Consider the following 18,124-nt stretch of genomic DNA (forward strand, 5'->3'; position numbering starts at 1 on the left):
CCTTTTTTTTCTGGGGGGAAAAAGGGCCTGTGGCATGTCATGGTTTTCAGGTGAATTTGGGGAGTCACAGATTTGGAATTAGGGAATTCTTATAATGAAAAATAATGTCATACGAGTTTGTTAAAGTTCTTATGAGAAAAATAATTTCCGAGACTTAGAAGTTTGTTAAGGCCTTATGGGACAAATTCAAGTAACGTATGTAGCGCTTTAGGGTTTCCAGGAGAACTCTACGGACATGTTTTACATGTTTTCAACTTAGAAAAATCGTCTATGTAAGCCTTAGTTATTCATATAAATTTAGAAAATCACCTGTGTAAGTCATGGTTTTCAGGGTTTCGTACATCACACCCCCCTCCCTCCCCCCTTACCTCGCAATCTCTCGCGTCACCTTTATTTACCTTACGCCCGGCCAGCCAGTCGGCTCTTAATCTTATCTTCATAATATCTGGACCGTCCCTCCTCTCTCTCTCTCTCTCTCCTCTCTCTCTCTCTCTCCTCTTCATATTATTCCCTCTTCCTATTTTCTGACATACTAATATTTTATTCATTTTTCATTAACCAGTCAGTTTTATACAAATCAACCGAAGCATCTCAATGTAACCTTTAATACTGAAACTGCCTCAGAGACTATCTAAGCTGGCCCCAGCTACCTGCCCCAGGCTATCTGCCCGAGGCAATCATCACCTGATTACCTGCCCCAGACATCCACCAGTCATTGTCGGCATTCGCCACCGTAATAATTTATATATATATATACATTAAGCGTTAATAAAACTTATTTATTTATTTATAATTTATTTAGTCATCTAATTCATAGTTTACACAATTTATAATAAACGACTCATTTAGCCCGAAGTTCTAAGAAGCTCGCTCCTCAATCCGCTTGTATAATATCCGTCCTATTCACTCTTCATCTCTGTAAATAAAGAATAACAGTTTCAGATAGCGTTTACACATGTACAATATTTATCATACACATAAAACCTCAAACAAATGTACTCACCATTTTCCATTAGATAATTTGTTATAGCCTCATTCAGCCAGTCGTCTCCAAGCACATTTTCCAACAAATATCGCTCTTATCATAACACAGCGTTTCATAGCAGCTCGGCATATTTTTAAATAAAGCATAAGATAGCCTCATTACGTTCCTATCATTCTGCATATATTCTCCATAAGTAAAACTAGTTTCAAATAGCTTTATTGCAGTTTTTAGATCCTTGTTTGAAAGATGGTAACAGAAAAACATCGCATATAGCCCGCATACGTAAGTATTTAAACTCTGAAGTCTCTCTGTAAACGTGTATACATCACAGTCTTTATAATAATTTAAAAACTCTGAAATATATGGCAAATACACATTTATTCCATATGAATCGAGTATAACTATTTTCCGTTTAGATTTATATACAGCAATCCAGTGACCCATTACTTCCTTAGAGTCTCTTCCTAAGGTATTTATTATAAACATAATCGGCCTGTCCCGTATTTGCTTCATTATTCTATATATATCCGTCGCTAAATAGCATCCAATATATTTAGCTTTACTACCTTTCATATCGTTCAATGCCGTATTAATTTGTTTGCAGTTCATGCTCTTGTATCACACACAACTCGCCTATCGGAATAAATTCTCAATACTCCCGTTGTAATTCCGAATAAAATAATAACTTTATTTGATTTCGCTGGAACAGCAAATTCTAATGTAATTCTCAGGTTGCCCGAAGCCTCTATAGGAAGGGTATCTCTCAATTCCTCAGGCGTTAGTCTAAATGCCAGTAATGTTCTTCCTTTTATAAATGAATTATATGTCAAGGTATTGCAAGCATTAAAGCCTACTGTATTTTGAGTCTCGTAGTATAGTTTCGAACATTTATTCGGGAACTTGCAAGTTATATTAAATAAGTTTGTCCCATCACGTGTAATATATACATTAGATAAATCGCAGTGATCGAAATAAAGTGGATTAAGTGTATACGCTCCTGATATTGCTTCCATATCCATCATCATAATAAATAATTTATCTGGGATAATGCTCCCCCATGGCTGGTCAATACTTAATCTCTGCTGCCCATTACCGAGAATGAACGTCTTATGGAGTGTCTTATCAAACGTATATGTAACTGGTGTATTTTGTTCAGCCAGAGCTCTATTAATAGCCTCCAATCCAGATGCAAATGGAGTTATCCGATCAATCCACATTCTAGCTAGTTTTATGTTAAACTTATATCCAGATTCAATACTGTTTATAACCCACGGATCACTGTTAAGTTCTAATCTCAAACGAATATCAATTCCATCCAAAAGATACTCGCTCAAAGTTGTAATGTCCAATAGCAGTTTAAAGCAACAATTTACTCCCTCAGTTTTTAACTTTACAAATCTAGATTTAAGGTCTTCTGAGGCATTCTTAAAATAATCTACATCATATTTTTCAGGGAAAACATCATTATAGAAATACGTCAGTTCTTTAAATCTTTCAGCTTTACATTCAGAAAGCGTCGTCATTAGCTTTACATATGATAAATATGAAAATAGTGAATTAGTTTCCACCACTTGCTCATTTAAATAAACAGTTACAGCTTTAAACATTGTCTGGGACAAACCATTGACTATTGATGCATTTTTAATATCCGCTAAAGCCGTAATTCCATCAGGTCCCGTTAATTCAACCATCAGTTCTAGCGTCAAGCTCGAAAGATCAATAAATTGACCCTTAACTCCCGGGATACGAAATTCAATATAAGAGTCTTTAAATTTATTGTTAATACTTGAATTCACAGGTAAAATATCCTGTGTCTGTCTTGAAAATATAGTACTTTCAACCATTCTATGAGGACTAACTTTAGGAAAGCCATCGCTTATAGCAGCTGTATAATTTTCTAAAGGAACTTGCAATGCTGCACTAGGAGCATTTACACTCATCATGTCTGCGTCTAGCATACAACTAGTACTGTTTTTATGAAAACACGTCTTTATATCTATCCATTTTCTTTATATAGGCAGGTCTTTTCGTTTTTCTTTTCGTTATTCGGCCACCTGCTAACAATTTAGGACCTATACTTTTCAATGTTTCCATACCGCGTTTTCTAATTGATTCTTTCAAAGTACCTTGACCAGCATTTATATCCTGCAAAACATTCTGTCCCATTGTCAATGCTGCTGGCATAATAGTTTTTAATAGGAAAGGAGTTGCTCTACGAGCTAGACCAGTTAAGAAACTTAATATTCCACCTCCTCTTAAATGTCTTCTATCAAAAACAGTAATATCGCCCAGTGCTCCGCCTCTCTTCCCTCGAGGAGCGATAAATCGCCATACCTCGTCAACAGACAGCGGTACAAACCCGACCCTCATGTTTAAACAGGCCAAGAGAGAATGATAAACTCCCTCTACTCATGCCATTATATATCAACGGGTCTAATATGTAATACTGCAATCGTACATCCATCCTTTTCAAAATATACAGGCTCCCCATCTTGATCTGTTAATCTAATACTGATGCCATCAATATTAGTCGTATTTAAAGGTTTATATAATTTCCTGTGTGTTACATTACTTTGAAACGAAACAACATCCAAGATATTTACAATCTGATTACCAAACATGGTGGGCTGCACCTTATCACAATATACACACAAGAAATCTATACGGCCTCCTGGCCTAGGATGATAATAGCAAGTATCTTGTACAAATAACCTGTTATTAGGTGGCTTATTCATAATAAAAATATCATAGGCTTTACCTACTTCAGCTCCAATAACTTTACATATATTTCGACCGAAAGATAAAGAAATTCGAACAACTAATTTTCCATCCTTTGTAATAAATAATTTTAACAACTTCTCACTAAATGCTGCATTAAACTTAATTCGATTAATACTCGAATCATATTTCATATAAACGTCCCCGTGATCTGGGAAATTATAATTAAGTACAGGTCCTATAAAACTCAGTGAACCTTTTGAAAATATAGTAGAAATTTCTCTATTTAAAATAGTCGTTAGCTCTATGCAATTATCACTGGCTAAAATATCCGACTTTAAATTGAAAGATGTATTCACCGTACTCAAATCAGATAAACTTTTATTAGACACTAGAAGTTGAACTGAAATAAAACTTTCCGGGTCATTCCTCCTAACAGCGAAATAAGATGGAGGCAGGAATATATTCTTCAGGCACACTTCATAAGCTTTATTCGGGTCTAAAGGCAGCTGATTATGTAATCTATTTTCAAAAGCATTGGGAGCATTGTTTTTAAATACATCAGTATCAGAGTTACTCGCTGCATATATAACGTAACTATCCATCCTGTAGACTAATAGTAAATGATAAAAATAAACAGAAACTCACCTTAATATGATATCCAGGTAGACTCTCCTTCATCTACAGCCTTGATCTTCCTCTTCAAACTTGGAGGAGAAAACACTTGATTTTTCGCATCTACATTTCTAAATAAATTCTTAGGTGTAGATGTCAAAGAGTAGAACAACTTTGCAATTGGCAGTTTATCTTCTGGGAATAACAATTTCGGAGTGCACATCCTGCCTATAACGTCATCAACAATATTGATCCCAGTAACTGGCGATGTAATGTTCCCTTCCTCATCCCACTTTACAAGTCCAGTTGTATTAAAATAATTTAACAAGGAGACAGCAAAATCATAATCCTTAAGCTTTAATCTTAAGTCTATCAAGTGTTGTATAACAGGATTTGTTCTCACTGTCATCGTAGGCTTCTCAACACTTACTGCCGTAGGCTTCTGTTGATCAATAGCTTTTCGTGGTACAAGATAGAATTCTTTCATTATTCCTTATTAAATAGCCTTGAAATGAAATTTATAGCTATGGGAAGTAAAATGCCCAATAAATTACCTCCTTTTTTACTTGTTAATATGTCTTTCTTGAGTGAAATAGCTTTCTTCTTACAGGCTAATGTATGGAGTAGAGCTCTATATTTAGAAAGTCTCTTTAAAATAGGCTTCCCAACTTCAATTTTATTTTTTAAGAAATTATTAAATATTTCTGATAAGCAAAGTATATGTTCCTTTTTAAGAGTCTTAATTAACTTTTTCCTAGAATTATAACCTAATCTAGCTAATAGTTCAATAAATCCACGATACTTGCTAAGGGCTGCTTCTTCATAGTTTCTTCACGTCATCTGAATTCACCCACTGATCAAATGAACTGTCGTAACCGACGTATCTAACTTTATATAAAGTAGTATTACCAACTTTACGTTTACTTATAATTCTCTCAATTTCAAATGTATCTGACAAGTAGGTGGGAGTCAATTCCTCTCTATAAAATCCGCCTTCTATAAGTCTATTATTTAAGTCCTTTAGATAATATAAAGGCACGGGTTGTTTAGTATCAATTTGAGCAATTGTAAATATTTCCTTAGTGTTCTGTTGATGAAAACCTCTTTTGAACTTTGAAATACGATTAGATAAGGCGAGCCGTACTGTATCTCCTACAGACAGATGATTACTGATGCGTGGCTTAGTCTGCTGCTCTCCTTTATACATGAGCTTAAATTGCCTAGTCACATCTTGAGGCGAAGATAAAGCATGTACATCAATAGGTATTTTCCCCTTTAATCCTCTATGTGGTGTTCTATTATACGTTTTAACCATATCAGGTAAAACATTTATATAGGTTAAGGTGTTATAAGCCGTTAAATATTTATATATCTTAGTTTTCAATGTTCTTATAAATCTCTCTGCAATGCTAGCTTTAGTTTCCTGAGAAAATACACTGTACAGATCAATGTTTTTACTGTCTAACAATCGTTTCATATATTTATTATAGAATTCACCGCCCTTATCAGTGTTAAGCTTCCTTACACCTTTTGATGAAGGTAAATCCAGAACAGCTTTCATGGCTTCACTTACACTCTGACCTGATTTAGTGGATAGTGGAACTACATGTGCAAACCTTGAAAATATATCAACACAAACTAATAAATATTTAATATCATTGTTGTGCTTAGCTAACAATGTCATATCAGCCAAGTCACTGGTAAAGAAAGCTTTAGGTCTAGGTGCTAAGATACGTCTTCGTTTAAATTTACGTTTTTTTAATAGATGTAAGGTATAAGCATTAGACGTTTTTAAATAGTCTTTCACATCTTTTATAGTTATTTCAGGGATTGTTTTCTTTGCAGCCTTATACAATTTTAAAACGCCACCAAACCCACCTATGGACTTGGGGTCATTGTATATCTTATTAAGAGCTTGTGTAATGTTCACCATTGATACACTATTTCATATGGGGGTTCATTTACAATATTTCCCCTAAATATTATGGATTCAGGTGTTTTAACGCCCAAGTCAACAAGTAAATACCCATACTGTCGAGAAATCACTTTCTTATATATATCTAAAAATTTCTTGGCATCTTGTTTTCCGAATATTTGTCTGCCTAATGTTTCTATCTGGGACAAGTCTCTTGATTTAAGCAGAATAAAATGAGAAGCATTTAAACTTATAGATCTAGAAAATTTCCCACTGAAAAATATATTTTGGGTTATAAAAATAACAGAGATGTTCTCATGCCGTCCCTTAGTAAATATATCACTTACTATTTTAGAGTTTGTAGATTCAACATACAAGTCATCATAAACAACTAATATATGAGATGTGTCCTCTGGATCACGATCATCTAAAGGGTTTACAATTTCAGAGTAAAAAGATATCTTATGTTTAATGAGTGGATTAGTTCTCAACTCTTTATACCCGCTTCCACAGATAATTATTTTTGCAAAGTTCTGCTGATATTTCTCTATCATTTTAGCACATAAATAGCTCTTCCCACCATTTGAAAATCCAGCAATAATAATTCTTGACGGTTCACTAAATATATTCAACTGGGATTCAGTAATAACTTTTTTCTGCCCTTCCATGTTGCTAGGATTCAATAGACTAACTACAAATATATAATGAAAGGAGTATTTAAACGAAATCTACATTCGAGTTTTATTTAAACATAACCAATAAAATCATAGTAATAACATAACCAATACAGTAATAAAATCATAGAATATACAATATCATAGCCAATAAAATCATAGTCATAACATATCCAATACAGTAATAAAATCATAGAATATACAATATCATAGCCAATAAAATCATAGTCATAACATATCCAATACAGTAATAAAATCATAGAATATACATTATTATAGACATTTGAATCATAGTCATTTTCATATCAAATACAGTAATAAAATCATAGAATATATATTATCATAGACATTTGAATATAGTTATAGATAATACATAGACAATACAGTAACAGACTTAGTTGTTGTTAGGGAATAATTGCTGAGCGACTCTATCCCGCTTTTCCCAAAGATTAAAAATAGGGAACAATTGACGTCTTGGTTGGGGATTATCTACAATTACTGGATCCCCTACCTGCACCTCTTCCTCTACCTGTACCTCTTCCTGTACCTCTTCCTCTACCTGTACCTCACGCTCTGGAATGTCTGGGTGACCGTAAGCTAATGACTCTGTGGGACTAATGAGGTACCTCTTGTCATCAAAAGCTGACAGACCGCGCTTAGTTGTTTTACACGTGCATATCTGTCCATTAACATTACGAATAGATCGGGATACAAAATTAAAAGTTGTATTTGTCTCTAATGTGTTCTGAAAAGATGCATGTGTTATTTTCTTTTGTTGGTGATAAGGAATCCCTTTACATTTACATAAATGTTCATTATCAAGGGTTAGGAGAGAGTAAGTTTTAGGCTTGAGTGCAATTAATTCAGTTATGATTTTCTGCTTTACTTCTGACTTGAGGAGTCCTAGTTCACCTTTGCGAGTAGCAGAATACATGGGATGATCTTTGTCGAAATTACTGAAATCCATATAATCTACTAGAGGAGCTTTTGTCATTTCTTGGAAAGCATCTTTACAGGTCAGAGTAAATATGAATGAGTCTGTATCCGTATAAATTAGTCTAGCTCTCTCCCCATAATGGGCTTTAACTACATTATACCAGAACTCGTATAAACGCCTCTTGGCTATCTGCAAGATCTGATATCCCATGTAAGAAGGAGTGGTAACTTTAAGGATGTCTTTCATTACTGTACAGAGAACCCTATCTTGACCTAAAGAGACAGCTCGTTTATACAAAGGGTTTCTTGCATGAGTTAAGAATGAATGTTTTGTCGTTACTAGATGGTGAGTATTAGCATATCGAGATATATTTGTCATTGATTTCCCGTACAGACTATTACTTATGAGTTTAAAAGCTTTTCCTTTAACTTTACAGGTGGTATTGGCTCGTTCTCGAATGTTGGTTGAAATAAAATCTTTTAAATAGGGAGCCTGATTAAATTCATAGATTGTTTTTACTCGTTCAACTTCTAGTCCAAGTTTTAATAGCAATTGCAGGAAATCAAGGCTTACTAAGTAGTCGTTTTGGGGCAAGTGGGATCCAATTAACTTAGTATTTTTAGGTGGGAGCTTACGTTTTTCATCATTAAGGGTTTTCTTACTGTACTCTGACAAAAACTCCTCAGTTATATTAGTATGAGACAGTACAAGGGGCAGATCATCAGTATACCTGGCTACCTCGGGAGATACATGTTTTGTATCGCATAAAATCCAATAACCTTTGTCTTGATTACAGGGGATATGTTGTAACCCTTGCCCTAATAAGGTATCCCGCTCAAGGTCAGTTAATTGTCTAATCCCTCCCTGGGGAAGTACCTCAGCCATGCACGCTGCATATAAGCTGTTAAAGTCGAGGTACAAAATGTGAGTATCGTCATCAGAGCTAGGGTTAGATGTAGTGTGCTCGTTAACAGCCTGTGTAAATTGTCTAATGGAAGATGTGAACCCTCCTCTAAGATTCCTTCTCAACAAATCATATATATTCTGATCATACACATAGTCAAGTACAACTTTTGATTTAAATAAGAACGCATCCCAAGCATAACTAGGAAGTGATACATAGAAAACAATATCTAGTTCATAAATTTCTTTCAGTGATGTTCGCCAAAGTGTAAATATATCAACTAGCATTCCCACGTCAACTTTTAAATATAACATGAGGTAATCCTTGATGTTTGTACAGTTCCCTAAATTAAATACTTTAAGAGCATTGTTATAATCTTCTTCAGACAGTGGAGAGTCATGTAAAACATTGTAAAACTTATCTCGCGAAGGGAGCTGAGGTTCATCTAACACGTCCATGGAAGAAATATAATCATAACATAGGCTTTGTTTACCTTTAATTAACAGAGCTTTAGCTTCATCGGATACACCATTTAGTATGTGTTCAGTGTACTTGGTGGGTTTCTTACCGGCAACGTGCTCGCTTGCTAAGGATCCTAATGACCCATTAAGGAGAGCTAGGCTATCTAGGAATTTAAGTTTACCTATGATGACTTGCATAAATTTCAATCCTTCCTTGGTTAGAATTTCTACATCGCGGTGAGGATTTTTGGACAGTTCTTTAAGTATAATTCCAAGATCATAGGCAGCATTATGGGAAAATGTGGTCAAGTATCTACGAGCATTTTTACATTGTAAATTGCAACGAGCACAATAAGCACCTAAGTAATTATTTTCCTGAATAGCATGATTATGATGTCTATGTTTATCTTTCTTATCCTTGAAAGTTTGATGACACAATTGACACGTATTTTGTCTTTGAAACATTCTTTCCTGTTCTCTGGACAAGTTCTTAGGGAAGTTGGGGAGCTGAGCATGAATAGCTTTCCATGAGGCTTCTAGCTTGGTAATAAAATGATTGACTGCGTCTGGGCCTACGTATGAATACGTTTCTACGACATTGAATTCCCTGTCTAAAATCATGTAAGCATAAGCAATTGCTTTATGCTTACATTCCACCATGCCTCTAGGATTTTGACGGTCTAATAGACATTCAAAATCGTAATAGGCGGTGTGAGTTGGGCTATAGGTCCTACCGTAATTTTTAAAACTGATTTTATCACTAGGATTATAGAACGAAAATACTTGGGATACAGTGCATGACTCTTCGTGAGCCTGAATTTCATCTAAGGGAGCATGCAAAAGGCAAATTTTACAGAATTTATGAGTGTCAGGAATCCTTCCGTAGTTATGGTTAATATTCTTTACAAATTTATCAAAATCCTTGATCAAACAGAGATGCTTGCCTTCTAATAACAACAAAGGAACTTTATCGGCATACTTTTCCTGGCTTTTCCTAGCTAAACTAAGATAGTATCTGTTACTTTCATGAGTTATTGTATAAATATAAATAGAAATTTTGTTAAGCTTCTCTATTTTCTTAAGATTATCAAATGATACGGGGAATCTGATTTCATCTGCCCATACTACGAATCTTCTACACCATTGAAGGCTTTTGTAATGATGTCTAACGTTTTTTATAGTCCTGCCCAATGCTAAGTTTTTATATGCCGCAATGCACTGTAACAAACACTCATCTCCTTCACTTTCAGGATTAAATACAGATTCTTTACCCTTTAATTTTGCAGGATATGGTACATATGATCCAAGGTGCATAGGGTGGCGAATATATGAAAAATTAATGGCAAAGCCTGACATGGAATGAATTCCTACACTTGAGGATTGGACATTTTTTAGGCATTCGTCAATTTTAGCAGACATTTCGTCAACCCATGAATTTACAAGAACTTCCACCTCTTCCTGTGTAACAATCTGTGTTTCGCCTCTAATTGAAAATACTTCGTCTAATATTTCATATTGATTGTCGGCATGATTAAGTTTTTGCAAAATTAGGCTTACATCAGGGTAAATGTGAAATGAGGGAGGGAATTCTTCCTGTATTTGTCTGAACTGATTGTCTATATATTCTATAAAAAATTCCCTATACCTATTTATATATAAGCTGGGGTCAGCGTCTAAATGACCGGGAATGGAGAACGAATGTCTCGAGAATGAACCTTCGAAATGGTTAATGACTTCTAACACTCGCGGAACAACGTTATCTAAGTTAAGTACCTCTGGGGAATCTGGAGCGTTGACTTCTTCATCTGATATGTCGTGAACAGGGGGTTGATTGTCTTCTTCTTCTTCATCTGAGGATGCCTGCTGGTTGCCGTCTGGTGCATCTTCTTCTAGCTCCTGGGACAGCTGGGGTTGACTGCGTACAGGTGTGCTCCACTCAGAGGGTTGGGTTGAATCCAGGGGAGATTCTGTAATATAATATTAGCAATGAAATAAACATTAAGAGGAAACAAATTTGAAAACAATAAGAGGATTTGAAAACCTTAATAGGAAAATATCGTGTAAATAAGAGGAATTATTATTAAGAGGAAAAACAAAAAGTTTAAATAAGAGGAAAAACTGAATTACAGATAAATAATAATATTACTTACGAGCTGGGATGTTGATTCCACCAAGTATGAGATTCTCTTGATAACGAATAGGAACTCCTGTAATGGAAATATTTTTCTGTATGAGTACTTATTACTTGTTTATACACTTGTTAAAATACAATTATTAACTTTTAAAATTACGAAAATTATTGTGAAAACGTACGGTTATTTATGATGCGACGGCGTTTGGGTGGAGGTTCAATGACGTTTCTGGCTTCGGTGGGAGGTTCCCGGTTAACGGAGAAACGACAGTATGGGCAGGAAGTAGAACCATGAACTGAAGTGAAAATAATATATATATATAAATTGACTGTCTGTATGTATGTAAGTATGTGTGTTTCGGATATATATTTTCTTTGAAAGTTTATTGAATGTGCGAGAAAAAGCGGTACTTACGATTTGCACAATAGAGTTGTCCACAGCTGGTACAGGTTACGTCAAAATGTCCAGGCGGCGTAGGCCCGTTGCATCCTATACAGTACAGTCTACATTCTTGAAGAGCGTTGATGGACATTTCACCTAGGCATGTTAAACATCGTGTTTGACACACATGAACGATTTCGTTGTTGATAGGAGACAGGCACAGAGGACACACTGACATGATGATATGACTAGGCTAGGGGAACCTTGTGAACAGGATGAAGATTGAATGTTGACTGAAAGTGTAGGCCTCTGAGACTTTGGCGATCTGAGGGGGCCCCTGAATGAGCGTAATAATGATAGTGTGCCCCTGAGTGAGCGTTTGGCTGTTTTATTAATAGCGAGAATGATTGGCGAATACTGGGAATAAACTCTTTTATTATAAATTGTGTAAACTATGAATTAGATGACTAAATAAATTATAAATAAATAAATAAGTTTTATTAACGCTTAATGTATATATATATAAATTATTACGGTGGCGAATGCCGACAATGACTGGTGGATGTCTGGGGCAGGTAATCAGGTGATGATTGCCTCGGGCAGATAGCCTGGGGCAGGTAGCTGGGGCCAGCTTAGATAGTCTCTGAGGCAGTTTCAGTATTAAAGGTTACATTGAGATGCTTCGGTTGATTTGTATAAAACTGACTGGTTAATGAAAAATGAATAAAATATTAGTATGTCAGAAAATAGGAAGAGGGAATAATATGAAGAGGAGAGAGAGAGAGAGAGGAGAGAGAGAGAGAGAGAGGAGGGACGGTCCAGATATTATGAAGATAAGATAAGATTAAGAGCCGACTGGCTGGCCGGGCGTAAGGTAAATAAAGGTGACGCGAGAGATTGCGAGGTAAGGGGGGAGGGAGGGGGGTGTGATGTACGAAACCCTGAAAACCATGACTTACACAGGTGATTTTCTAAATTTATATGAATAACTAAGGCTTACATAGACGATTTTTCTAAGTTGAAAACATGTAAAACATGTCCGTAGAGTTCTCCTGGAAACCCTAAAGCGCTACATACGTTACTTGAATTTGTCCCATAAGGCCTTAACAAACTTCTAAGTCTCGGAAATTATTTTTCTCATAAGAACTTTAACAAACTCGTATGACATTATTTTTCATTATAAGAATTCCCTAATTCCAAATCTGTGACTCCCCAAATTCACCTGAAAACCATGACATGCCACAGGCCCTTTTTCCCCCCAGAAAAAAAAGGAGCCTGTGGACTGTACAGTCCACAGGGGTCCTCTCCCAAAAAAAAAAAGGAGCCTGTGGCATGTCATCCCTACTACTCACGCCACCATACACCACGCCACTATATACCACACCAATATACACCACGCCACCATACACCACGCCAATATACACCACGCTACCAAACACCACGCCACCATACACCACGCCACTATATACCACGCCACTATACACCACGCCACCATACACCACGCCACCATACACCACGCCACCATACACCACGCCACTATATACCACACCAATATACACCACGCCACCATATACCACGCCACTATATACCACACCAATATACACCACGCTACCATACACCACGCCACCATACACCACGCCACTATATACCACGCCACCATACACCACGCCAATATACACCACGCTACCATACACCACGCCACCATACACCACGCCAATATACACCACGCCACCATATACCACGCCACTATATACCACACCAATATACACCACGCCACCATACACCACGCCACCATACACCACGCCAATATACGCCACGCCACTATACACCACGCCACCATACACCACGCCACCATACACCACGCCACCATATACCACGCCACTATATACCACACCAATATACACCACGCCACCATACACCACGCCACTATATACCACACCAATATACACCACGCCACCATATACCACGCCACTATATACCACACCAATATACACCACGCCACCATACACCACGCCAATATACACCACGCTACCATACACCACGCCACCATACACCACGCCACCATACACCACGCCAATATACGCCACGCCACTATACATCACGCCACTATATACCACACCAATATACCCCACGCCACCATACACCACGCCACCATATACCACGCCACTATATACCACACCAATATACACCACGCCACCATACACCACGCCAATATACACCACGCTACCATACACCACGCCACCATACACCACGCCACCATACACCACGCCAATATACGCCACGCCACTATACATCACGCCACTATATACCACACCAATATACCCTACGCCACCATACACCACGCCACCATACACCACGCCACCATACAACACGCCACTATATACCACACCAATATACACCACGCCACCATATACCACGCCACTATATACCACACCAATATACACCACGCCACTATACACCACGCCAATATACACCACGCTACCATACACCACGCCACCATACACCACGCCACTATATACCACACCAATATACACCACGCCACCATACACCACGCCACCATACACCACGCCAATATACGCCACGCCACTATACAGCATGCCACTATATACCACACCAATATACACCACGCCACCATACACCACGCCACTATACACCACGCCACCATACACCACGCCACCATACACCACGCCACTATATACCACGCCACCATACAACACGCCACTATATACCACGCCACCATACACCACGCCACCATACACCACGCCACCATACACCACGCCACCATACACCACGCCAATATACGCCACGCCACTATACACCACGCCACTATATACCACACCAATATACACCACGCCACCATATACCACGCCACTATATTCCACACCAATATACACCACGCCACCATACACCACGCCACCATACACCACGCCAATATACGCCACGCCACTATACACCACGCCACCATACACCACGCCACCATACACCACGCCACCATATACCACGCCACTATATACCACACCAATATACACCACGCCACCATACACCACGCCACTATATACCACACCAATATACACCACGCCACCATATACCACGCCACTATATACCACACCAATATACACCACGCCACCATACACCACGCCAATATACACCACGCTACCATACACCACGCCACCATACACCACGCCACCATACACCACGCCAATATACGCCACGCCACTATACATCACGCCACTATATACCACACCAATATACACCACGCCACCATACACCACGCCACCATACACCACGCCACCATACAACACGCCACTATATACCACACCAATATACACCACGCCACCATATACCACGCCACTATATACCACACCAATATACACCACGCCACCATACACCACGCCAATATACACCACGCTACCATACACCACGCCACCATACACCACGCCACTATATACCACACCAATATACACCACGCCACCATACACCACGCCACCATACACCACGCCACCATACACCACGCCAATATACGCTACGCCACTATACACCACGCCACTATATACCACACCAATATACACCACGCCACCATACACCACGCCACCATACACCACGCCACCATACACCACGCCACCATACACCACGCCACTATATACCACGCCACCATACAACACGCCACTATATACCACGCCACCATACACCACGCCACCATACACCACGCCACCATACACCACGCCACCATACAACACGCCACTATATACCACGCTACCATACACCACGCCACCATACACCACGCCACCATACACCACGCCAATATACACCACGCCACCATACAACACGCCACTATATACCACGCCACCATACACCACGCCAATATACACCACGCCACCATACACCACGCCACCATACAACACGCCAATATACACCACGCCACCATACACCACGCCACCATACAACACGCCAATATACACCACGCCACCATACACCACGCCACCATACACCACGCCAATATACACCACGCCACCATACACCACGCCACCATACACCACGCCAATATACACCACGCCACCATACACCACGCCACCATACACCACGCCAATATACACCACGCCACCATACACCACGCCAATATACACCACGCCACCATACACCACGCCACCATACAACACGCCAATATACACCACGCCATTATACACCACGCCAATATACACCACGCCACCATACACCACGCCACCATACAACACGCCACTATATACCACGCCACCATACACCACGCCACCATACACTACGCCACCATACGCCACGCCACCATACACCACGCCACCATACACCACGCCACCATACACCACGCCAATATACACCACGCCACCATACAACACGCCACTATATACCACGCCACCATACACCACGCCACCATACACCACGCCAATATACACCACGCCACCATACACCACGCCACCATACAACACGCCACTATATACCACGCCACCATACACCACGCCACCATACACTACGCCACTATATACCACGCCACCATACACCACGCCACCATACACTACGCCACCATACGCCACGCCACCATACACCACGCAACCATACACCACGCCACCATACACTACGCCACTATATACCACGCCACCATACACCACGCCACCATACACTACGCCACCATACACCACGCCACCATACACCACGCCACCATACACCACGCCACTATACACCACGCCACCATACACCACGCCACTATACACCACGCCACCATACACCACGCCACTATACACCACGCTACCGTACACCACGCTCCATACACCACGCCACTATACACCACGCCACTATACACCACGCCACCATACACCACGCCACTATACACCACGCCACCATACACCACGCCACCATACACCACGCCACCATACACCACGCCACCATACACCACGCCACTATACACCACGCCACCATACACCACGCCACTATACACCACGCCACCATACACCACGCCACTATACACCACGCCACCATACACCACGCCACCATACACCACGCCACCATACACCACGCCACTATACACCACGCCACCATACACCACGCCACTATACACCACCTTACCATGACTTGAGGTTACCTTGAGGTGCTTCCGGGTTTTAGCATCCCCGCGGCCCAGTCGTCGACCAGGCCTCCTGGTTGCTGAACTGGTCAACAAGACTTTTGGACGCGGCTGCTCGCAGCCTGACGTATAATTCACAGCCTGGCTGATCAAGTATCCTTTGGAGGTGTTTTTCAAGTTCTCTCTTGAACACTGTGAGGGGATTGCCAGTTATGCCCCTTATGTGTAGTGGAAGCGTGTTGAACAGTCTCGGGCCTCTGATGTTGATAGAGTTCTTTCTCAGCGTACCTGTTGCACTTTTGCTTTTCATTGGGGGTATTCTGCACATCCTGCCATGCCTTCTGGTCTTATGGTATGTTATTTCTTTGTGCAGGTTTGGGACCAGCCCCTCTACTATTTTCCACGTGCATATTATTATGTATCTCTCCCGCCTGCGCTCAAGGGGCTACAGATTTAGCATTTTAGTCGGTCCCAATAGTTTACATGTTTTACTGAGTGTATTCTAGCAGTAAAGGATCTCTGCATGCTCTCCAGGTCAGCAATTTATCCAGCTTTGAAAGGGGCTGTCATTGTGCAGCAGTACTCCGCTCTAGAGAGCACTAGCATTTTGAAGAGCATCATCATCGGTATTGCATCTCTAGTGTGAAAAGTTCTTGTTATCCAACCTGTCATTTTTCTTGCAGTTGTGACGGCTACTTTATTGTGTTCTTTACAGGTAAGGTCTTCCGACATGCGTACACCCAGATCCTTTACATTGCCTTTTCATTTTGTTATGATTTGCCTGAGTTTTGTACGTGGTTTCCGTTTATATATTTTCATTTTATCCGTAGTGCATGAGCTGGAACTTATCTTCGTTAAACACCATTTTGTAGTGCACAGAAAAAATTTATTCTTTGTAGTGCACAGAAAGACCTAATCTGCATCTGATGACTACTATATATAATATATATTATATTATATATATAATATATATATATATATCTTATATATATATAATATATATGTAAATATATATATATATATATATATATATATATATATATATATATATATATATATATATATATATATATATATATATATATATATATATATATATATGTCGTACCTAGTAGCCAGAACGCACTTCTCAGCCTACTATGCAAGGCCTGATTTGCATAATAAGCCAAGTTTTCCTGAATCAATATATTTTCTCAAATTTTTTTCTTATGAAATGATAAAGCTACCCATTTTATTACGTATGAGGTGAATTTTTTTTATTGGAGTTAAAATTAACGTAGATATATGACCGAACCTAACCAACCCTACCTAAC

General features: G+C 39.3%; 1 protein-coding gene across 1 annotated transcript in view; it reads right to left on the reverse strand.

Moving 5' to 3' along the window:
* Nucleotides 1-903: 903 nt before the first annotated feature.
* The window catches only part of LOC138369254 (MAGE-like protein 2), a 32,282-nt gene continuing 15,061 nt past the window's right edge, over nucleotides 904-18,124 (reverse strand). Inside the window, exon 4 of the mRNA XM_069332193.1 lies at nucleotides 904-916. Within this exon, the coding sequence (XP_069188294.1) occupies nucleotides 904-916 (13 nt within the window). The remainder of the gene's footprint in view (nucleotides 917-18,124) is intronic.

The sequence above is a fragment of the Procambarus clarkii genome, chromosome 27, assembly GCF_040958095.1.
Source record: "Procambarus clarkii isolate CNS0578487 chromosome 27, FALCON_Pclarkii_2.0, whole genome shotgun sequence".
NCBI lineage: Eukaryota > Metazoa > Arthropoda > Malacostraca > Decapoda > Cambaridae > Procambarus > Procambarus clarkii.